Raw genomic sequence first — 22,250 nt, 5'->3', positions numbered from 1 at the left:
CTGGATGGGGAGGAACTGACTTTGGCTCAACCTTGGCAAGACAGAGTGGCTCTGGGTTTTTGGCCCCCCAGGATCTGGTGACTTACCATCTTTGACTCTGGACAGGGTTGCACTCCCCCAGACTGAGCTGCTGCGCAATTCGGGGGTCCTCCTGGACTCACAGCTCCTGCTTGATGAACAGGTGGCAGCCTTGGCCAGGAGGGGTTTTCACAGATCTATCTTGTGCACCAATTGCGTCCTTTCCTGGACCAGGAGGCCTTGCTCATGATCACTCACCCCTTAGTCACTTCCTGTTTGGATTACTGCAACGTGTACATGGGGCTGCCCTTGAAGACCGCTCGGAAGTTACAACTGGCATAGGTTTGCCCACATTATGCCTCTATTGTGCGAGCTGCACTGGCTCCCAGTTTCCTTCTGGGTACAATTCAAGGTGCTGGTTATCACCTTTAAAGCCCTTCATGGCACAGGACCTGGTTATTTGTGGGACTCCCTAAGAATATCTGCCCATCCCACTAGATCAGATAGGGTAGGCATGCTCCAGTTCCCTTCTCTGAAATCCTGCCACCTGGTGGGACCTCAGAAGCATGACTTTTCCATGGGTACTCCTACCTTATGGAACACACACACACCCCCGGCGATTTGTCAGGGCCCCATCCTTCTAGCCTTTTGGAAGGCCATCAAGACCTGGCTTTTTATGGATGGGATGGGATGGGAAGAAAGGGTAATCGGAGCTGCTGCAGGGCATCCTAAGGGGATGATTAAGGCACAGGTTTTGGTTTTGGTTTGATTGCTTTACTGTTTTATTGTTACATTTTATAATTATTGGTTTATTGCTGTTGTGAGCTGCCCAGAGTTGTTTAAGATAGGTGGCCGTACAAATCTTTTTAATTAATTAATTAATTAATTAATTAATTAAATCAGATGTACAAGCCAGGTGGTACCTTGTTCACCGATAGTACTTGTGAGAAGTATTTAAGTGTCCTGGTAGACCACACATTCATCAAACCTTTCTTATGGCCATTGTGCTAGAGAGTAACCACACATTAAGCATGAGGCAGTAGTGTGCTGCAGCTGCCAAAATGAAATGAAATCCAATGAAATCCTGGGCTGCATCAACAGAGGTATAATGTCAAGATCATGAGAAGTGGTAGTTCTACTCTACCTTGTACTGGTCAGACCACACCTACGATAACATATCCATGTTTGGTTGTCACAATACAAAATGATACTAAGGAACTGGAAAGAGTACAGAGAAGAGCAACAAAGATGGCTTGAAGGCTAAATCCTATAAAGAACAGTTAAAAGAACTGCGTATATCTACACAGTACAAAAACTCTCATTGTATTTATCTGTTTGCACCCTCATGTTAGTCCAAATGGTGTATTATACCGCAACGATTTTTGAATCAAGATACCTAACATCTGCTAACTTAAAGAATGTGTAAAAAATCCAGGACCTGTTACTCCTGTGGAACTGAAATTTCCACAATGTTCACACCAGTTTTATTTGCAAAGTTGTGGCTGTTTCAGCATCCCCACAGTCACATGATCAATTTCCGACACTCCCTGCCAGCTTCCCACAAGCAAAGTCAATAGGGAAGCTGGCAGGAAGTGGGAAGTCGCTCCCACTGCTTTTTTGCCCATCTGTGGTCATTCAGTTCATCTGTTTAGGTAAGTAAATATTGACCTATTACTGAAGTTCATTTGCCACTACAATTATTTTTCTATTTATGATATGTACTCTTCTTAGATGATCATGGGGCCGTCCAGCATTGGGGGGTAAAACAAAATATGGTCAGCCTAAAATTTAATGTTCATTCTGGTCACATCAGAATGTAGTACCTTTCTCTGAAAGGACGACCCAACGGGTCACAGGATTGTCTAGTTTAGCCTAAAGAAGAGAAGGCTAAGGTGAGTCATGATAGCCATCTTCCAGTATTTGGATGGCTGTCACAAGGAAGCGGATGTGGATTTGTTCTCCAGTAGTAGGATAAGAACTAACAGGTGGAAACTTTACACAGAGATGCAAAATCAAAACGAGTAGGAATTTCCTGACCCTGAGAGTTATTAAACAGAACAGCTCCTGGAATGGTGGGGCTCCCTCACTACAGATTTTCAAACTAATGTTGGACAGTCCTGTGTCTCAGATGGCCTGAAGATTTCTGTCCTGGGCAAAGGGTAAAAAAATCTCCAAGTTCCCCTCCAAACCTATAATTCTCATAAACGTATTCATAAAGTCGCCAGGAGATGAATTTAACGGTGTCTTTTTTAAAAGTGGAACTAGAAAGGTCTTGCCTTCGTGCCGTGCCTCTGAAGTAACGGGGATGATTCTTTCCGGCCGTGTTCGCACAACTCGTTCAGTCACAAAATATGTGCCAATACAGCGCAAACGGAGATAGAAAAGCGGTTCAAAAATGGTGGCTTCTATTCCTGAAAGCCACCCGCATCCCTAAACGGCCAGTTCTCGCCTTTTTGGAGACCTTCGCGGCTGACTTTACGGAGTCAGCAGCTCCGGAAAACATCCTCTCTCCTACCTCCTACACTTCAGCAAAGGATCGTTACCTTGTCGTGGTGCTGGAGCTTGAGCACCTCAATGATGCCATGAGCTAAACCATGAAGGGCCACCCAAGATGGGAAGGTCATGACAGAGAGGTCAGACTAAATGCGATCCCTGGGGAAGGTAATGGCAACCCACCCCAGTATTCTTGCCGTGAAAACTAAATGGATCAGTACAACCAGAGATATGTCGGTATACCATCGGAAGATGAGACCCCCAGGTCGGAAGATGGTCAAAACGCTACTGGGGAGGAACAGAGGATGAGTTCAACTAGCCCCAGACGTGATGACGCAGCTAGCTCAAAGCCGAAAGGACGGCTAGCGGCCGACGGTGCTGGTGGTGAACGGCGAATCCGATGTTCTAAGGATCAACACACCATCGGAACCTGGAATGTAAGATCTATGAGCCAGGGCAAATTGGATGTGGTTATTGGTGAGATGTCAAGATTAAAGATAGACATTCTGGGCGTCAGTGAACTGAAATGGACTGGAATGGGCCACTTCACATCAAATGACCACCAGATCTACTACTGTGGACAAGAGGACCACAGAAGAAATGGAGTAGCCTTCATAATTAATAGTAAAGTGGCTAAAGCAGTGCTTGGATACAACCCAAAGAACGACAGAATGATCTCAATTCGAATTCAGGGCAAGCCATCTAACATCACAGTGATCCAAATATACGCCCCAACCACAAATGCTGAAGAAGCTGAAGTAGAGCAGTTCTATGAGGATCTGCAGCACCTACTGGACAACACGCCTAAAAGAGATGTTATTTTCATCACAGGAGACTGGAATGCTAAGGTGGGCAGTCAAATGACACCTCGAATTACAGGTAAGTATGGCCTGGGAGAACAAAATGAAGCAGGACATAGGCTGATAGAATTTTGCCAAGACAATTCACTCTGCATAACAAACACTCTCTTCCAACAACCTAAGAGAAGGCTTTATACATGGACTTCACCAGATGGACAACACCGAAATCAGATTGATTACATCCTTTGCAGCCAAAGGTGGCGGACATCTGTACACTCGGTAAAAACAAGGCCTGGAGCTGACTGTAGTTCCGATCACGAACTTCTTCTTGCACAATTTAGGATCAGACTAAAGAGATTAGGGAAGACCCACAGATCAGCTAGATATGAGCTCACTAATATTCCTAAGGAATATGCAGTGGAGGTGAAGAATAGATTTAAGGGACTGGACATAGTAGATAGGGTCCCAGAAGAACTCTGGACAGAAGTTGGCAGCATTGTTCAGGAGGCGGCAACAAAATACATCCCAAAGAAAGAGAAAACCAAGAAGGCAAAATGGCTGTCTGCTGAGACACTAGAAGTAGCCCAAGAAAGAAGGAAAGCAAAAGGCAACAGTGATAAGGGGAGATATGCCCAATTAAATGCAAAATTCCAGAGGTTAGCCAGAAGAGATAAGGAATTATTTTTAAACAAGCAATGTGCGGAAGTGGAAGAAGACAACAGAATAGGAAGGACAAGAGACCTCTTCCAGAAAATTAGAAACATTGGAGGTAAATTCCAGGCAAAACTGGGTATGATCAAAAACAAAGATGGCAAGGACCTAACAGAAGAAGAAGAGATCAAGAAAAGGTGGCAAGAATATACAGAAGACCTGTATAGGAAGGATAACAATATCGGGGATAGCTTTGACGGTGTGGTCAGGGAGCTAGAGCCAGACATCCTGAAGGGTGAGGTTGAGTGGGCCTTAAGAAGCATTGCTAATAACAAGGCAGCAGGAGACGACGGCATCCCAGCGGAACTGTTCAAAATCTTGCAAGATGATGCTGTCAAGGTAATGCATGCTATATGCCAGCAAATTTGGAAAACACAAGAATGGCCATCAGATTGGAAAAAATCAACTTATATCCCCATACCAAAAAAGGGAAACACTAAAGAATGTTCAAACTATCGAACAGTGGCACTCATTTCGCATGCCAGTAAGGTAATGCTCAAGATCCTGCAAGGTAGACTTCAGCAGTTCATGGAGCGAGAATTGCCAGATGTACAAGCTGGGTTTAGAAAAGGCAGAGGAACTAGAGACCAAATTGCCAATATCCGCTGAATAATGGAAAAAGCCAGGGAGTTTCAGAAAAACATCTATTTCTGTTTTATTGACTATTCTAAAGCCTTTGACTGTGTGGACCATAACAAATTGTGGCAAGTTCTTAGCGGTATGGGGATACCAAGTCATCTTGTCTGCCTCCTGAAGAATCTGTATAACGACCAAGTAGCAACAGTAAGAACAGACCACGGAACAACTGACTGGTTTAGGATTGGGAAAGGAGTACGGCAGGGCTGTATACTCTCACCCTACCTATTCAACTTGTATGCAGAACACATCATGCGACAAGCTGGGCTTGAGGAATCCAAGGTTGGAGTTAAAATCTCTGGAAGAAACATTAACAATCTCAGATATGCAGATGATACCACTTTGATGGCTGAAAGCGAAGAGGAACTGAGGAGCCTTATGATGAAGGTGAAAGAAGAAAGTGCAAAAGCTGGTTTGCAGCTAAACCTCAAAAAAACCAAGATTATGGCAACCAGCTTGATTGATAACTGGCAAATAGAGGGAGAAAATGTAGAAGCAGTGAAAGACTTTGTATTTCTAGGTGCAAAGATTACTGCAGATGCTGACTGCAGTCAGGAAATCAGAAGACGCTTAATCCTTGGGAGAAGAGCAATGACAAATCTCGATAAAATAGTTAAGAGCAGAGACATCACACTGACAACAAAGGTCCGCATAGTTAAAGCAATGGTGTTCCCCGTAGTAACATATGGCTGCGAGAGCTGGACCATAAGGAAGGCTGAGCGAAGGAAGATCGATGCTTTTGAACTGTGGTGTTGGAGGAAAATTCTGAGAGTGCCTTGGACTGCAAGAAGATCAAACCAGTCCATCCTCCAGGAAATAAAGCCAGACTGCTCACTTGAGGGAATGATATTAAAGGCAAAACTGAAATACTTTGGCCACATAATGAGAAGACAGGACACCCTGGAGAAGATGCTGATGCTAGGGAGAGTGGAAGGCAAAAGGAAGAGGGGCCGACCAAGGGCAAGATGGATGGATGATATTCTAGAGGTGACGGACTCGTCCCTGGGGGAGCTGGGGGTGTTGACGACCGACAGGAAGCTCTGGCGTGGGCTGGTCCATGAAGTCACGAAGAGTCGGAAGCGACTAAACGAATAAACAACAAAACCTCCTACAGGCGGACTTTTCTAACCCGGCGCCGGGTTGCACTAAACTTCGCATCCTTCCCACAGCACTTGTTTAAGCCGAAGCAGGCAACAGGCATGGAGACTGACCTGCATTTGCCAGCAGCTCGCGCTGAGCCACGATGACATCAGCCAGCGCAACGATAGCCGGAGGTTAAGAGGTACCCACCCTGAGCCCAGGCAGAGCTGCCGGCCCAGAAAGGGAAGTCCCCCACTTCCTGCGTGGGTTTCTGTCCTACTGGGGCCGGCCGCCTGCGGCACCGGAAGTTCCTGTACGGAGCCACGTGGGCGGGCAAAGGAAAGGCCGTGGCGGCAGTTGTGCAAGCTGTTTGCCCGGGGGCGGTGGCTTCTCCTGCTGCTGCTCCCCAGGAGGTGGACGTGGAACTGGGAAGGAGCTCGAGTATGGCGGGGTGGCTCCCGGAGCGGGGCCGGCTGGTGGCGGGGCTGCTGGTGAACTTGGCGGCGTCCATTTGCATCGTCTTCCTGAACAAGTGGCTGTACGTGCGAATGGGCTTCCCCAATCTGAGCCTCACGTTGGTGCACTTCGCGGTCACTTGGCTGGGGCTGTATGTGTGCCAGGCGCTGGGCGTCTTCGCCCCCAAAAGCCTGCGGCCGCGCCAAATCCTTTCCCTAGCGCTCAGCTTCTGCGGCTTCGTAGTCTTCACCAATCTCTCTCTGCAGAACAACACGGTCGGCACTTACCAGCTGGCCAAGGCCATGACCACGCCGGTCATCGTGCTCATCCAGACCGTAGCCTACGGCAAGACCTTTGCCACACGCATCAAGCTCACTTTGGTGAGAAGCAGGACGGGGTGTGAGGGGAGGACGGGTGGGCAGACCCAAAGGAAGGGGGCTGCCTTTGCTTGCACATACTGAGGGCTCCCGAAGTAACAGGGGCAGCTACCTGCAGTCTTAGAGCAAGGAGAAATGCTGGGCGTGAAGTATTGCCATAAATAGTATGTACTGTAGTCCAGATGGCCTTTTCGTTGATTGTGAAGGCTGGTTAAGGTAATCAATTCAGTCAGTTGCCTTCCAGGTCCGATGCTCCTAGATGTGATGGGCTAGAGTTCCCATAAATTCTAGGCAGCATGGATCCGCTGAGTAGCGATTATGAAAGCCAACATACCTAAAAGGTAAAGAACTGGTGATGGCTGCTGTACTGGCTGAGTCACCTTATTGTATATTAAAAATGTACAAAAATGTTAAAATATTGAATGTCCATAGTTGACTGTGTTTAACAATGTAAGGGCTTTGACTCAAAAGCTTTATAGAATGAAAATGACCCCCTTTCATTCTAAAATTGTAATATATTAGGTCAGTCACAAAACCAAAAAGATGTGCATTTTTTTTTAAGTTTGTCAGGCAGTTCTGTGAGATGGGTGGCTGTATAAATTAAAAGTTAAATTAAAAAATAAAGGTGTTATGAAAAACCAGGAGTATAGCCTCTGCCAGCCTTGTCTTGTTCATGCTGGCTAGAAGCTATAGAAATTTCAATCATTTGGAGACCACAAAATTTATGAAGGCTGTTTCATTACTAAGAAATAGTACTGGAATACTTAGGTGTACGCTATTAATATTTCTGGACTGACCCTATTAAATAAAATGAATGAGTACTTTTTCTTTTCTTAAAACTATACATTGGCTTCAGACGTTATTGGAGAATGAGAGCTTAGATTTCCAATAAATAGCAGAAGGGAGAAAGTTGGGATATACTTCTAGATCAGTGAATTCATGATCAAGAAATCTTAGTTGAATCTCGCCAGTTTTAGCTGATAATAAATTTGCATTAGAAGTATGTAGATACCTCAATTTTGAAGCAAAAGGCATGCTTTCTGTTTTGATATACTTGTGCTTACTGTAGCAGAAGTGCCTATTTTATGATGACCACAGTGTTTTAATCAAGATGTCAATAGCTGGGGGCAATTTATTATTCAAACTTGACCATATTTCCTTAGGCACAACCCTCCTTACATTTCTAGTTGAAAATGTTCCATAGCTGAACTATTAGGTGATGCTACTTTGCTTTTTTAAAAAAACACCAATAGCATAAAATGTCATCTATTTCTTTCTTAAATTATAAATTAATATGGTACATTGGCATCACTAAATGTGGCAGTAAACATTTGTTATTTCAGGATTTTGAGACAGTGAAGGTAAGGCAGATTTTACTGTGCTGAGTTGTACTAGCAAATGTTTCTCTCTTTCACAGATTCCTATTACTTTAGGTGTTTTTCTAAATTCCTATTATGACGTGAAATTTAGTTTTCTTGGAATGATATTTGCTGCTCTTGGGGTTATAGTGACATCTCTTTATCAAGTGGTGAGTTAAATATGGCCTTTTATTAAATGCAACCTTAGAGTAATATTTTATGTAATCTGTAAATTTATTCAATGTCTTCCTTTCTCTATTAATTTCCAATCTTCTGAGCAGACAATGTTTGTTGTACATAGCTTTCTCGCTATTTAAGTATGTATTATTTAACTGGATAAAACCATTTTCTGTTGGGAAGCAACAGGTAAATCTGTACGTAAGTATATAAACTGTTTTCTTCAGAGTAGGCTGGCATATGCACTCCTGAGTTCATCCCAACCTGGTGCCAAGTTGTTTTTGGCCATGGTTTTCATCCTTCCTGACCATGGATGATGCTGTCTGGGATTAATAGGAGTTTTAGTCCAAAATATTTGGAATATTATTATTTTAAATAGTTAATGATGAGAAGTGGTGTATTAGTTCTTTTTCTAAAAGTATTGTAGGATTGTGTGATGATCTACAGGGATGAGAAACTGTAGCTTATTCTCTTTTGTACTCCAACAAGAAACTGTGCATAAGGATGAAAAGCTTTGTTTGCAGCAAACTACTGTTGTTTATTCGTTCAGTCGCTTCTGACTCTTCATGACTTCATGGACCAGCCCATGCCAGAGCTTCCTGTCAGTCGTCGCCACCCCCAGCTCCCCCAAGGTCGAGTCCATCACCTTTAGGATATCATCCATCCATCTTGCCCTTGGTTGGCCCCTCTTCCTTTTGCCTTCCACTTTCCCTAGCATCAGCATCTTCTCCGGGGTATCCTGTCTTCTCATTATGTGGCCAAAGTACTTCAGTTTTGCCTTTAATATCATTCCCTCAAGTGAGCAGTCTGGCTTTATTTCCTGGACTATGGACTGGTTTGATCTTCTTGCAGTCCAAGGCACTCTCAGAATTTTCCTCCCAACACCACAGTTCCAAAGCATCGATCTTCCTTCTCTCAGCCTTCCTTATGGTCCAGCTCTCGCAGCCATATGTTACTACGGGGAACACCATTGCTTTAACTGTGTGGACCTTTGTTGTCAGTGTGATGTCTCTTAACTATTTTATCGAGATTTGTCATTGCTCTCCTCCCAAGAATTAAACGTCTTCTGATTTCCTGACTGCAGTCAGCATCTGCAGTAATCTTTGCACCTAGAAATACAAAGTCTGTCACTGCCTCTACGTTTTCTCCCTCTTTTTGCCAGTTATCAATCAAACTGGTTGCCATAATCTTGGTTTTTTTGAGGTTTAGCTGCAAGCCAGCTTTTGCACTTTCTTCTTTCACCATCATAAGGCTCCTCGGTTCCTCCTCGCTTTCAGCCATCAAAGTGGTATCATCTGCATATCTGAGATGATATGCAAACTACTACATTGCAATAATATCAAATGTTCTGTCTGTGAGTGGCCTGTTAGCCCAATGATTTTGAATAGTCTTGATCACTGCCTCACTCCAGTTTGTATGCATAATTTTTTCCCATAATAACTTTTTGGTAAGAGATAGATGACATCCTCTTTTTGGAATGGGAAGGGAGTTGAAAAGACTTCTCAGAGTAGCTGGAGGTTTTAAGACTGAACATGAATTTTAAATTGCTTTTCCTCAGGATAAATAAAAATTTATTGATTTTTTTTTAGTTTAAAATCATGTTTTCATTAAATATATTTAAACAAAACAGTGAGTGTCTTTAGAAGACTTTGCATGTCTTATTGTGGGCTTCCTACTGACCTTGGGAGCAGTAAGTCAATACTGTACATATGTTAAGATCCAGAAGAAATTATTCTGTATATTATGAAATCACCTTTCTTCATCTGGATACCCTCCAGTTGTAAATGATAACTTCCAGAATTCCTCAGCCACCATGGCCATAGTTAAGAATATTGGTAGTTGAAGTCCTCATATATGGAAGATGCCCACACTGGGAAGGTCTTATAACTAGAATTATACTTTCTTGTATCTTCAGTTTATCTGTACTCTGCAGTTTGTAGCTTGCATCAACTGCAAGTTCAAAGGTTTTGGCTTACATTCCTTCCATCTTGAATACAATGTCATTGCTAGCAAGCTTATATATTAATCTGCCTGTTTGCTTTGGAAATATTTCATTCAGTGGCTGGAAATTAAGTCATTTTTCTTGGCATTTTAAGCAACCTGTAATCTAGATAACAGTGGTTTTTATGTCTTTGTATCAGGGTGAACAGAAGAACTTGATTGTCTTTTCTTTCAGATGCTTTAGCTGTCCTGTGTAATTGGAATAAATGGTGTTGGGCTGTACATGCTTCTCTTAAAGTACATACCAATACAGCAGTTTAGTAGGCACATTGTAATATTTATGTTAACGTTGGATGTGTGGGCTATTAATATATTTTTCTTTGTTTCAGTGGGTAGGAGCAAAGCAACATGAATTACAAGTGAATTCCATGCAGCTACTATACTATCAAGCGCCAATGTCATGTGGCATGTTGCTGTGTGTTGTACCCTTCTTTGAACCAGTATTTGGAGAAGGTGGAATTTTTGGTCCCTGGACTCTCTCTGCTGTGGTAAATTGTTTTTCTTTTCTTCATTCTATTTGTTCTAAATGCTCTTAAAATTTAACAAAAAGCATTCAGGTTCAAATATAGGACAAATATAATCCTAAGCTTGGAAATTTTGTATTGAAAGGATGTTTTCCATTATTCAATTGCTAGCCACTGAATTTTCAAGTGTGAGGTATTACAATTGAAGGACTGTGTGAAAAGGTCACTCACTAATGAATTATTTTTTAAAGTAATCTTTACTTTATGCACTAAGATAAATTAGTCCAACAAATAATGACTGCATAGTCACTCTCTGAGTGAGATGGGCAGAGAATAAATCTGAGATATATAGATATATAAATTGCTTCTCAAACTTCTTCAAGCATTTGTGTGAACGAAGCAATCTTGCTGAAATAAAAAAAGCAGGTCTTGATTGATCCGTTTATGTTACTTTAAGCAACAGCTGAGAAACTTGGGCTATAAATGTGATAAATTTTAAAATTTCTGAAAATTCACATCGCTTAGCATCTTAAAAGTAAATAAGAACTAGCTATTTGATTTCATCATGTTTGTACTGAACCTTTTGAAACACAAGAATGGTAGTCATAAGTGGCCAAAATGTCTGGGTGTCAAAAATGAGTGCTGTGGATAAGTGCCTTGATTAGAGGGGTGGCTTGGGATATACCTTGGCTCTTCTCTTGCCCTGAACTTTGCCTATTTTTTTTTCCTTTTGGCTTCTGGCCAGCTACACAGTAGAGTTTTGGGAGCAGCAACACAACCAGCACACAGCAAACAGATTATTTCTGAGTAAAAATATGCAATGAGTTGGGCCACACACTGTTTTCCAAGAATGGTCAAAGGGGCTCCTTATTATCTTGTTTTGGAAGGGCAGTAAAGACTATAGTATCATTAGTTTTTAATGCTTTGATGGTTGGTCACTTTTCAATTGTAACAGCATTCTTGTTGCTTTTTGTCTATTTTTACTCCATATTTTGTGGTGATATGGTAAGTTTTAATTTGTATTTTTATTGTATATCACTCCATGCACCATATGGGCAAAAGGCATAATTTATAAATTCAGTAAACGCTAAATAAATGAACCTGCTTAGGAGATGGTGCTTAAAATACTCCTGGGAGTAGGTATTGTGAAGGGTTAAATCTATTAAAAGAAATTTTTTTATATAGTTTTCTTAACTTTTATACTCCATATTTCTGGTCGCAATTAAATGCCAAAGCAAAATGCTTTCAGATTTTTAAAATTTATCAAACTGAATAATAAAACAAAGCAGATAAAGCCAAGGAGAAGAAATCAGATCCAATTGTTTGCAAGGACAGGCAGCCAACTTTCAGAGCAACAATGCTCGATGAAGATCAAATGCTATCATACAAGATGTAAGGTACCATGACCAAGAACTCCTTTGCACAAGCTCCAATAAAGTTATAAGGCAGTAGGTCTTAACTGTGAATGTGAAGTGATCGGAAAGACAAGAATGGGACTGTGCCTTTTGACCAAATTCAGGTCATGAACTTAACTGGGAATGGTCAGAATACCATTAGCAACCCTTTGTGTCATTTTATAGAGGATAATGTCTATTAAAAATCAGTTACAGAGAAAGTGCTCATGTTTGTTTCTTTGTTTTACTAACCCACAGCTTATGGTGCTGGTCTCTGGAATAATAGCATTTATGGTGAACTTGTCTATTTACTGGATCATTGGGAATACGTCACCAGTTACGTATCCTTTCATCTGGAAACTTATTTCTCCAGTTTTCCAAAATTATTTTCTGTACTATTCAGACTGCTTTCTAATCAAGTGAAGATAGGTACAAACTATGTCTGATAACTACAGTTATTTCAGATTTCTACACTGGTAATAAAGTGTAGAAATCTGAAACAACAGGTGAGTCACCAATAAAATCTTTTAACTAAAACTTTCAGAAACTGTAAGATCATACAGTTTTGGGTTTAAACACTATGTTTTAGGAACTTTCTAAATAGCAAAAAGTTTATTTACACCGTTAAAAGTGAATTGCTTGGATTAGGTATCTTGACAATATAATCAATATAATCAGTGGTATTAAAATCTTTAAATATAGTTGACTGAAGCTACATGTCAGTGTTACAGCCATATTCACAATTACATGAATTCCATTCTAATATATTAAAACTATATTAATACGTTGAAAGCATTATATAATCTTAGAAAATAAGAGCAGTTAAGTAATCCCATTGTTTTATGAGAGAATGATTCATCTCCAAAGCTTGGATTTACTTTCCACAGTAGCAGTAAAATAATGATGAATGTTTTGTTTATTGAGAAAATACATAAAATGAATATTGTAATAGTGGGACAAGTTTTCCTTGAAGCCAAAAATGAGTTAACAGATACATGGGAATGTCTTGCTTTCAATTTTAGGCAGTTTTTAAGTACCATTCTGTAAGGAATCAGGGAGATGACCTTGGTGAAACTCTGTGCCACCAGTAACAAAAACATGGTTTAAGCCCAGGAGAGGAAGAAAACATTAGAATGAACCTGACTTTGCTTTAAGTTCCTTGGGAATAAGAGGGAGGGAGGAAAACGCTGTGAGACTTTCATGAGTCTATTACTGTAACCTATATTAATAAAGTAGAGTTCCAGTTATTCTTGAGGAATGTGTTTCCTGACTAGCTTACCTTAAAGGGCTGACACTTTCACAGCAGTAGGATTTAAGAAGCCAAACTTGGCACAGGATTTGCTATTTGATCATTTTGGATTAATTATGATCTTCCTTAACAGAACAATGTAGATACAATATGTTTGGACACTTCAAATTCTGCATCACCCTCATGGGAGGGTACCTTTTATTTAAGGATCCTTTGTCAATTAATCAAGGCCTTGGAATTACATGCACATTGTTTGGCATTTTAGCTTATACACACTTCAAACTTAGCGAGCAAGATGGGAGCAAAAGCAAGCTGGTTCAACGTCCATAAATTAAGTATTGCTGTAGATAACAAATGAATTGCTTTAGTATGCACTGATTCTAAAAGCAATGCACTGTCTATGGATGGATGTAAAATTGTCCATCTGCCAGCAGAATGGACCATCCCAAGCAGAGCAAGTATTCTCTACCTTGTAGCTGCCATGCACCGTCCCCATCTGTTCTGGCAGGTTGGGGTATGGACTGGATTACATCGAGGGGTCACAGGAGTCAGTAGAAAGAAGCCTGGTAAGGTGATGGGTGTCTGCTCATGGATGTTGGCGTATGTCCAGATTGTGTGTGTGTGTGTGTGTGTGTATACATATATATAATTTGTTTCTTTAAAGGGCTGTTTATAATTACAGTGTAACTTCTGTCCTATTTATACCAAATGAACTCTTTCAGACAGATACAGTGTTTCTTGCTAGAAAATTAATGTCCTTATGATTATGTCAGTATTAAAAGAGACTGCTTTTTTGTGATCAAGTGAACATTGAAGTTTCTTGATCTGGTAAATACTGAAAAACCAAATGTTTCTTTATCTTTCCTGGAATTTCAGCTTCCGTCTGGGATTTTGTTTCTAATAGTCTCATATGTTGTTACATTTTTTCTGTATATTTTAAATTTTGATACGTATTTAAAAATTACATTCACAGTTGAGCAAAATTCTGGTACTCCAAAATTATTAAGACTTGAGAATTTTACAAGTTGTTAAGTTTTCTAAGTTCATAAGTGTTACCTAACTCAGTGCAGGGCTGGCTCCTGTACTTTGAAAGTGTTTTCCTTCTACAAGATTCAATAATTTATACAAGAGGTTTCTTTTCTAATTATGTTGGGCCAGTGCAGATGTAGTGTTACTCTGAACTTTATTTGTAAACTTTCTTGCAACTTGTATATAATTTCTGCTAAGTTTTAAACATATTTAAGATATAACTTCCATAACATTGTGGGGATTTTTAATCAGCTTCATCCCCTTCTTTCAAATGCTGGTTAAGGATAAATCCTCATTGAATTTAAACTTGGTGATATAAAGATAACCATGGTTAAACCAGGATAGGGAATTTGTCTTGTCATTGGCCACTGCTATCCAGTTTCACCCAAATGACTGCCCTCCTTATTTTATGAACTGCAATTCCAATGCTGATTTGAAGTTACAGGAGTGTTAGTCCAACATAGTTGGATTATGATAAGCTATGGATGGCTAGAGTAAGATGTCATGTAACCATGCTCTGGATTCTATGCTGTCAGCTCTGTAAAATGGAACAACAGAAGTTTAACAAAAAGATGAGAATGCTTTAATGAAAATAGAGTCTGGGAATATACTTGACAAATCTTGGTATCATTTTTTTAAACATTGAAAAGTGATATGTTCTGTTTTATTTTTGAGAGCCAGTTTGGTGTAGTGGCTAAGGTACTGGCCTAGAAACCAGATGGCTGTGAGCTCTAGGCCTCCCTTAGGCATGAAAGCCGGCTGGGTGACTTTGAGCTAGTCGCTCTCTGTCAGCCCAACCCACTTCACAGGGTGGTGGTGGTAGTGAAAATAGAAGGCAGGAGAAGTAGATATGTTCGCTGCCGAGAGAGAGAGGCATGCACGAACACAAAAGGTGTGTTAATCACCTCCGTTAATTTACTGTTTGGCCACAATTCTAGAAGAGAATGCAAAACTTGGGATGAACTGGACAAATATATTATACTATGATTCGAGAGCCATAGCTGATTTTATGTACCCATTAGACATAATATCTAATTTATGTACTTTTGTGGAATCTAAAGCTGCAGAAATGATAAAAAATAGCCATGCTGTACACCGATATAATGACTTCTAAATCACTTATGTTTCTGGAAATGCAAGCACAGTCGGTATTTTGCACTGTTGATTCATTTGCACTGTTCATTGAAGAAAAATGTAGTTGTTAAACTGTATACATTTATGTTGGAAAATGACCTTATGGGTCTATGTTGCATTTGTGAGTGTATATAAAATCAGCCTGAATCAATCCACTTTGGGATAAAGCTCTCTTCATTGAACGTAATCAACCACGCTGCTTCAATGTGGGTTGGTCTACAGTTGTTTTTTGACTTTCCAATCCAAGCTTAAGAAACAGTGACTGGCCTGAAGTCACCCAGCTGGCTTCTGTGCCTAAAGGAGGACTAGACACTGGTCTCCTGGCTCCTAGTCCAGCACCTTAACCACTTACTGGCTCGTATGTGTGGTGTATGTCTGTATTAAATGTGCTCTTCTACCCACTATCCATCTACCCCTTGGCAATTTCTATTTTTACAGAGAAAAACCCCAAATGCGGATGAGGAACAGAGCCTTTGCTTTCCTGTAACAAGTAGATATTTCCCACAAAGCTTGGCTCCTCTGTGCCTAAAATTCGAAGTTGGAATATTATGCTTTCAAAAGTATCGATTTTGGAAGGGAGTTCATTTTTATTTTAAAAGCTAAACAGTTCATTTGATCATCATTTTAGAATAAAGATATTTTGTAAATATTTGTTTTTTGTTTTGTTTTGGTCTTACAAAATATGCTATAAAGCAGAACTTTTAATATATTATCCATACTTTTTTTTGTCCATGTCATTTAGGAAACTGATATGAGCAAGAAAAAAAAGCTGAACCTATCTCCTCCAATAAAATGTCTCTTAAATGTCATCAAGATTATAATTCTAACAGGCTTTCAGTAATTTGACCAATATATTTTATAGGCTGCCTTATGTGGCTCATTTTTTTTAAAGGGGAGCATTAATTACAGTCCAGATGCACAAAAGTGATAGCACAGAACACAGTCTGTGTTTACTTTGTTGTTGATACAATTCTAAAAGTGTTCAATTGTGTTCAAAACCAAATTTATTCAGTGAATCACCCTTGTACTATTCCTGTGGATTTCTGTCAGTATTATGAAAGCTCAGCTATTTCATGTCATGACCAGCTGGGTCTTAGCTATTACTCAAACTGAAGAATGCTTTAAATGCAATATTTGATAGCTGTAGCTATTATTCATAACAGCCTGTTAGCAAGTAACATTCAAGACAGCATGACCAGTGCAGTTCCATTGTGCATAACAAAGCAATTTTGTGCTCTGCAGAGTATTTTCTGAAAGGTAAATACATCACACATTGATTTAAAATACAAGAGAAACTCAAGTGCTTGCATCTTGTGTCTGAAAGGGTAACATAAAGGACAATAATCTTACAGTATCTTTGTCCATCCAGGCTCACTGTATTTTTTCCTCTCTGCTCACTCAAGTATTGTCGGAGAAGAGAATGGTAACTTCACATCTCATTCAACTGTAACATTTGTCACATTTGTGAAACAATTAGTCATAGATGGGGAATTTGTAGATCTCTAGATACTACTAGATTCCACCTCTTGTTGGAATTACAGGGTTTTAAGAATAACAGTAATCCAGCAATATCTAGAGACCTAGTAATTTCTCATCCCCTTATTAATGTAATTGTAGCATACAGCAAACATGTACAGGATATTAGTAGAAAGGTGTAGATGGGATTTTTTTCAAACAGAATATGTCCTCCATACATATGGGCCTGGTTCTGTAATAAACAGAACAACAGGGTTTTTTTTATTGAAAGATGTTTTTCTTTATGAATAAATAGATCTTTATTGGTCTTGCCTCTGGACTCTTTTTTGCTTTTTTAGCAAACTGGAATAGTTTTAACTTGTTTAATATCTGGAATATCTCCCCTAATATGCAGCAGATTAAGTGCCACACATTAATTTTTTTAAATACTCCTAATTTTTTTTTAAAAAACCCTAAATGGGGTGCTGATATGCTGAAAAATAAAAGGTCAGTTTTAAGGAAAATATGCTAGTGTGATACTAATATTCCTGCAATGATCCACTTTCATAATTACATCTGATCCTTACATAGATAACTATATATTTAATATTACTGTTTAAGTCAATGGTTTTCCCCAAGACCCAAAACTGTAGCTGATCATAAGGTCACTTTGCTGAATGAAGATCCTGTTTCATATAACAAACATCTTATTTTTAACTGCAACATTAGTGCTCATCAATGGTCAACGGCCTGGCTTTATTCCTGAAGACCAAGCAAATAATCTTCCCACTAACGTAAAGTGAAATTAAGCATGAAGCTGAAAAAGCCTAAAATAGAATTAGGCGTAACCAGTATAGCACAAAAATGACTTAGAGTGCTTATAAGGCATTCTCTGCCCAGAGATTATTTCTAACACATTTAATAACCATTTCAATAAACTTAAAATCTGGAAGGGCCAATTTGGGTTATTAAATCAACCCTTTTGATCCATTCAGGAATCCAAATAAAAGTATCCTTTACAGATGGCTATCTAGCCTCCACTTGAACACATCCAATGAAAGGTAGACCACCACCCCTCTGGGTAATGGATTTCACAAACTGCTCTTACTCTTCTGAATTTATTATTTTTTATTCTTTTAGCATTCAATCAGAACATGCCTTCCTGTTAACATAAATCCATTTTTCCATTTCTGTAAAAAAGGCAACATTAGCATCAGCATTCCTAATAATCTTTTCCATTCTTATTTAGTGGTACATTACAGTAGACAGGCTTCTTTCATATAAACAGTGGTAATCTACATGCTATAATGTCTTGTTGCCCAATATAATGTTTCTACTGTACGACACAGTAAAGGTCTACTGGGCATATTGCATATCATAATTTACCCAGCACTCAAGACGTTAGGATGGGCAGCCATATACATCTACAGTACAGGTAGTCCTCGCTTAGCGACCACAATTGGGACCGGCAGCTCTGTTAAGTGAAGTGGTCACTAAGTGGGAAATGACATGACTGACTGCTTTCCTTTTCCCCACTCCCCTACCCTTTGGAATGCTCACCCTGGCACTGGGATAATTAGCAAGAAGGGAATTAATATTTGTATTTACATTCTTTGGAGAAGAAGGGATTACAAAAGAGTAAGGCACACAATGGGGAATACACATTGAAAGCAATGTGGCACCAGCAGCCCCCAGTGTGTTCAGGGCTGGGAGTCATGAGCATGCTACACAAACAGCCTGGTGTATTTTGTGTGCCTGTTTACACTGTTCTAATCTCCAATCTCTCCACTCTACGCTACGCTCTGAATTTGCTGAACCAGAGCTGGGATGTACCATCTTCCCAATGGTTCTGGGAAGGTGCGGGGGGGGGGGTGAAATTACCTCTAGCAACCGGAGAAGATAAGAAGAATGGAGGACCTTGCTTTGGAATTCAGGTTATCTTTAAGAAATAGATAAATATGTTTTAGGCAGAATTCATGTTTGAAAAGTTGTCTGTGCTTAAGTGCAATGTTCTTTGTATCTTTGTAGATGCTCAGCAACTGTATATATGGTTGTACATGAAGATACTGCCTTTTTCCTTCAAATTTCTTGAAATCATAATTTTTCCTTGAGATATTATCTGAGCTTGGTAACACTTGTCATCTAGTGAAATTGTAACAGAGCAGTGCAATCTTGCAAGTTTTTTGGATCTTTTAGTTCAACTAATTTACCAACTGCTGTATATTGTAAATTGGACGGTTCTGTACTCTGGATCCTGCAGCACTGCATATTTACAATTTTAAGAGTTTAATGTTAAAAATTGGCTTTATATTTTTCTTTTTAAATAAAGTTTGATTTTCTTCATTTCTTATGAAACTAATGTACCTCCCAAGGGGCAGAATGGTAGAAAGACTGATACATGTGGTCACATGCTCTGCTTCTGTATGGCTAGGAGGTAGCATTGTAACAAAAATGTCATAATTTACCTTTTTATAATCTCTCTCTCTCATACCAGAGGTTGGTGGGCAGGAACTACCAAGCCATTATCCCAGGGCAGAAGTGGGAGCAGGGTGTGAAAACTCAGTTTCTAGGAGAAGAGGCTTAAGACCTCCAGCCTGCCACTGTGTGGACTCAGCTTCACTCACTACACGTATTTCAATAGGGAGTTGGATTACAATCTTTTGCCATTGCCCCTACTGGCTAAGGCTACTAGAAGTATATCTGAAAGTCACCAGTTGCTTACCTCTCCTTCAGAAGTAAAACCTTTTATTAATTTCGATGGAAGAGGTAGTGCATTTACATGAAGGGATTTTGGTCAGAAATTACATCATTTATTTTGTGCTTATTTGGGAGATACATTTTAAAGTCTCATTTCCATCACACCAAAACAGTGTTTCTCAACCTTGCAACTTTAAGATGTGTGGACTTCAACTCCCAGAATTCCCCAGCCAGCATTGCCAAGGTTAAGAAACGCTGCCCCAAAATGTAAACTTAAACGTTCTTATACTGATACTATCTTATTTCAGTTTCCTATTGGTATAATACCTTAAACATTGAAGGAAGGGTAATATATTGTCATTTACTCAGGATCTTTTTGCTTGCCTTCCATACAAATGTCCGCTTAACCCTTTCCTTATATTCTACAAAACAGCAATCTATCATTTCATCCCAGGTGTACTCTGTCTAGGAAAGCCTTTGATAGGTTTTGTGTAGAATGCTAAGAGCCAATCTTCAGTGGGAGGGAGCTCAATTTTTTTAGAATTCTTAGGGTTCTTAAGGATAAAATGTGCCTTAAGCTTTACAGAGGCTTAACACACCCATTTTGCCCCTTAACTTTCCGGACACTTGAAAAACAAAAATGAAAGCTCCACGTTTTGGTCCCACCCTCTCTGAGCCCAAGTTACTGTCCTGTAGTTTCAGATAGGAGCACCACCTATACCTGTCAAATCCCACCCCCCCCCCCTCCTTACTGAATTGACAGTGATCCCTGTAGAGATCTGCTTGCCACTGGTAGAGTATGTCAGACCTGGCCCAACAACTAATCACAGGACACTTTTTCCCTGTACTCACAGGTATATAGAAGGTAAACAGGGTATCCAATGATGGAAGCTAGCATGGTTTTAGATATGCCCTGAAAGCCCAATGGATGTCTACTTTATATCAAGTATGCTCTATGATGTGGGATTGATTTAGGTAGAAATCCAGTAATTCAATCTGTGAATGGTCGAGTTTACCTTGGGTACGAAGCTCTGTTTCTCCTGAAGACTACCCGATCTGAACATTCATAAATGTCCCCTAACAGTAAACTGTTTCCTTCCTCCCCCTTTATGGAGGTTAAAGCTATAAGGAATGCCATCTTCCATGTGAAAATATTAATTTGGACCTGCATGATGAGTTCAGATGGAGTGGCTATTAGAACCTGAAGGAGTAGAGGTAGGTCCTGGGTAGTGAAAGGATGGCACCCCGGAGCAACGGATTGTGAGTGGTTTCAAAGAGGTATTTCTTGACTACACAGGAGAAAAACCTCAGTGTGGTGCTGGTATTAAGGGAACTGGATCCCCACTGAAAGCTATTGTAAGGAAAACCACAACTATTTTCATATAAGATAATGGTCTCAACATCCTAGTGGTCAGTAAAATTACTTGTAACATCTGGAACACCTATAAAAAATATCAAGGCCAAATTGATTCAGATGAGCAACGAAATATTAATAATTGATACAATTTTAATTAAATTCCTCTACGTTTCGCAGATTAAAAATGCAACTCAAATAAATACAGAGTAAAAGTAATTTCAGATATGCAGGGTATAGTACTTCCCTGTTTCTTGATCTTGAATTCATTATTCTCATTTTGATATATTGTTTGTTTTCACAAGGTGTTCTTGCTAAAGTTACATTAGTTTACTGGGGATAAAGTCAGGAAATTTTGAAATGCTATAGTCACATTGTTGTGATGATAGTTTGTCAAGGTCTTATGACTTCTTTCACAAGCTATAATCTCTTGCCTTATAACCAAGAAACAAGGTAATTTAATGCCCTAACTTGAAATTCTCCCTGAACTAGTAAAACCTCTTTAAAAATCCCAAGCATTGTTTAAAATAACTTCATGACAAAATTTTCTCTAACAAAAAAAAAGGAATATTTTAACTAAATATAGCTTATTCATCTAGGCTCTGATTTTAATCACTATGGTTGCACCTATGTCCTTGAAAAGAGGAAGGTAGATTATGTTATATCTAGAATGCCCTACTCAAATTGAAAAACTGATCCATTTTCAGAAGTATTATTTTTCTTTTAGTAAATTGTGTGTGTGCATGCATGCGTGTGCATGCTTTCAGTCTTGACTCCTGACAGTTGCCTGCACAATTCCATGCAATCTTTTTTGGCAACATTTTTCAGAAGTGGTTTGCCCTTGCCTTCTTCCTGAGGCTGAAAAAGAGTGACTGGCCCAAAGCCATCCAGCTGGCTTCACACCTAACATAGGACTAAAACTCGCAGTCTCCTGGTTTCTCATTCAGTGCCTTCAACCACTAAACCAAACTGGCTTTCTATGTAGAGATGCCTGTGCCTCTATGGGTACTTGTCCTGGGCTGACATCAGTGCATTACCCACTGATATCCAAGCTTTGGTTACTGGATGATACTGCATCTGCCCCTTCTGTTCCTCATCATCTGCCTCAGGCGGAGCCTCCATCTCAATGTCCTCTCTCTGGGCTTGCCTGCTCGCTGCATCTGGAAACACTGGGTAAGGTTCTTTGAACAAGTCACCATCACCTCCCCCTTCTGCAGTGCTATTGCTTAGAGGCCTTTTATTTGGCTGTTTCATCAAAATGCACCACTCTGCAAGTGTGAATTGACCCAGTCTTAGAATCTAAGACTCTGTATCCCTTGCTTCCCAGTGGTATCCCAATAAGATTCCTTCTTTTGCTCTAGAATCTA

The 22,250-nt window shown here is 39.9% G+C and overlaps 1 protein-coding gene across 1 annotated transcript; it reads left to right on the top strand.

Annotated features, from left to right (window-relative positions):
• The first annotated feature begins 5,995 nt into the window (after positions 1–5,995).
• Positions 5,996–15,528, top strand: SLC35E3 (solute carrier family 35 member E3). The gene is made up of 5 exons (XM_063309184.1): positions 5,996–6,574; positions 7,989–8,099; positions 10,437–10,595; positions 12,224–12,306; positions 13,358–15,528. The coding sequence occupies exons 1-5, from the start codon at positions 6,182–6,184 to the stop codon at positions 13,542–13,544; spliced, it is 933 nt and encodes a 310-aa protein (XP_063165254.1). The 5' UTR covers positions 5,996–6,181; the 3' UTR covers positions 13,545–15,528.
• The last annotated feature ends 6,722 nt before the right edge of the window (positions 15,529–22,250 follow it).

The sequence above is a fragment of the Candoia aspera genome, chromosome 7, assembly GCF_035149785.1.
Source record: "Candoia aspera isolate rCanAsp1 chromosome 7, rCanAsp1.hap2, whole genome shotgun sequence".
NCBI lineage: Eukaryota > Metazoa > Chordata > Lepidosauria > Squamata > Boidae > Candoia > Candoia aspera.
The sequence above is the reverse complement of the archived record's forward strand: the minus strand, read 5'-3'. Positions and strand labels throughout refer to the sequence as shown.

Excerpts from the sequence above, each read along its gene's own strand:
- SLC35E3 (XM_063309184.1), top strand. The coding sequence starts at position 6,182 with ATGGCGGGGTGGCTCCCGGAGCGGGGCCGGCTGGTGGCGGGGCTGCTG. Across the intron at positions 6,575-7,988 it reads CACGCATCAAGCTCACTTTG|ATTCCTATTACTTTAGGTGT; the intron begins GTGAGAAGCAGG and ends TCTCTTTCACAG. Across the intron at positions 8,100-10,436 it reads TGACATCTCTTTATCAAGTG|TGGGTAGGAGCAAAGCAACA; the intron begins GTGAGTTAAATA and ends TCTTTGTTTCAG.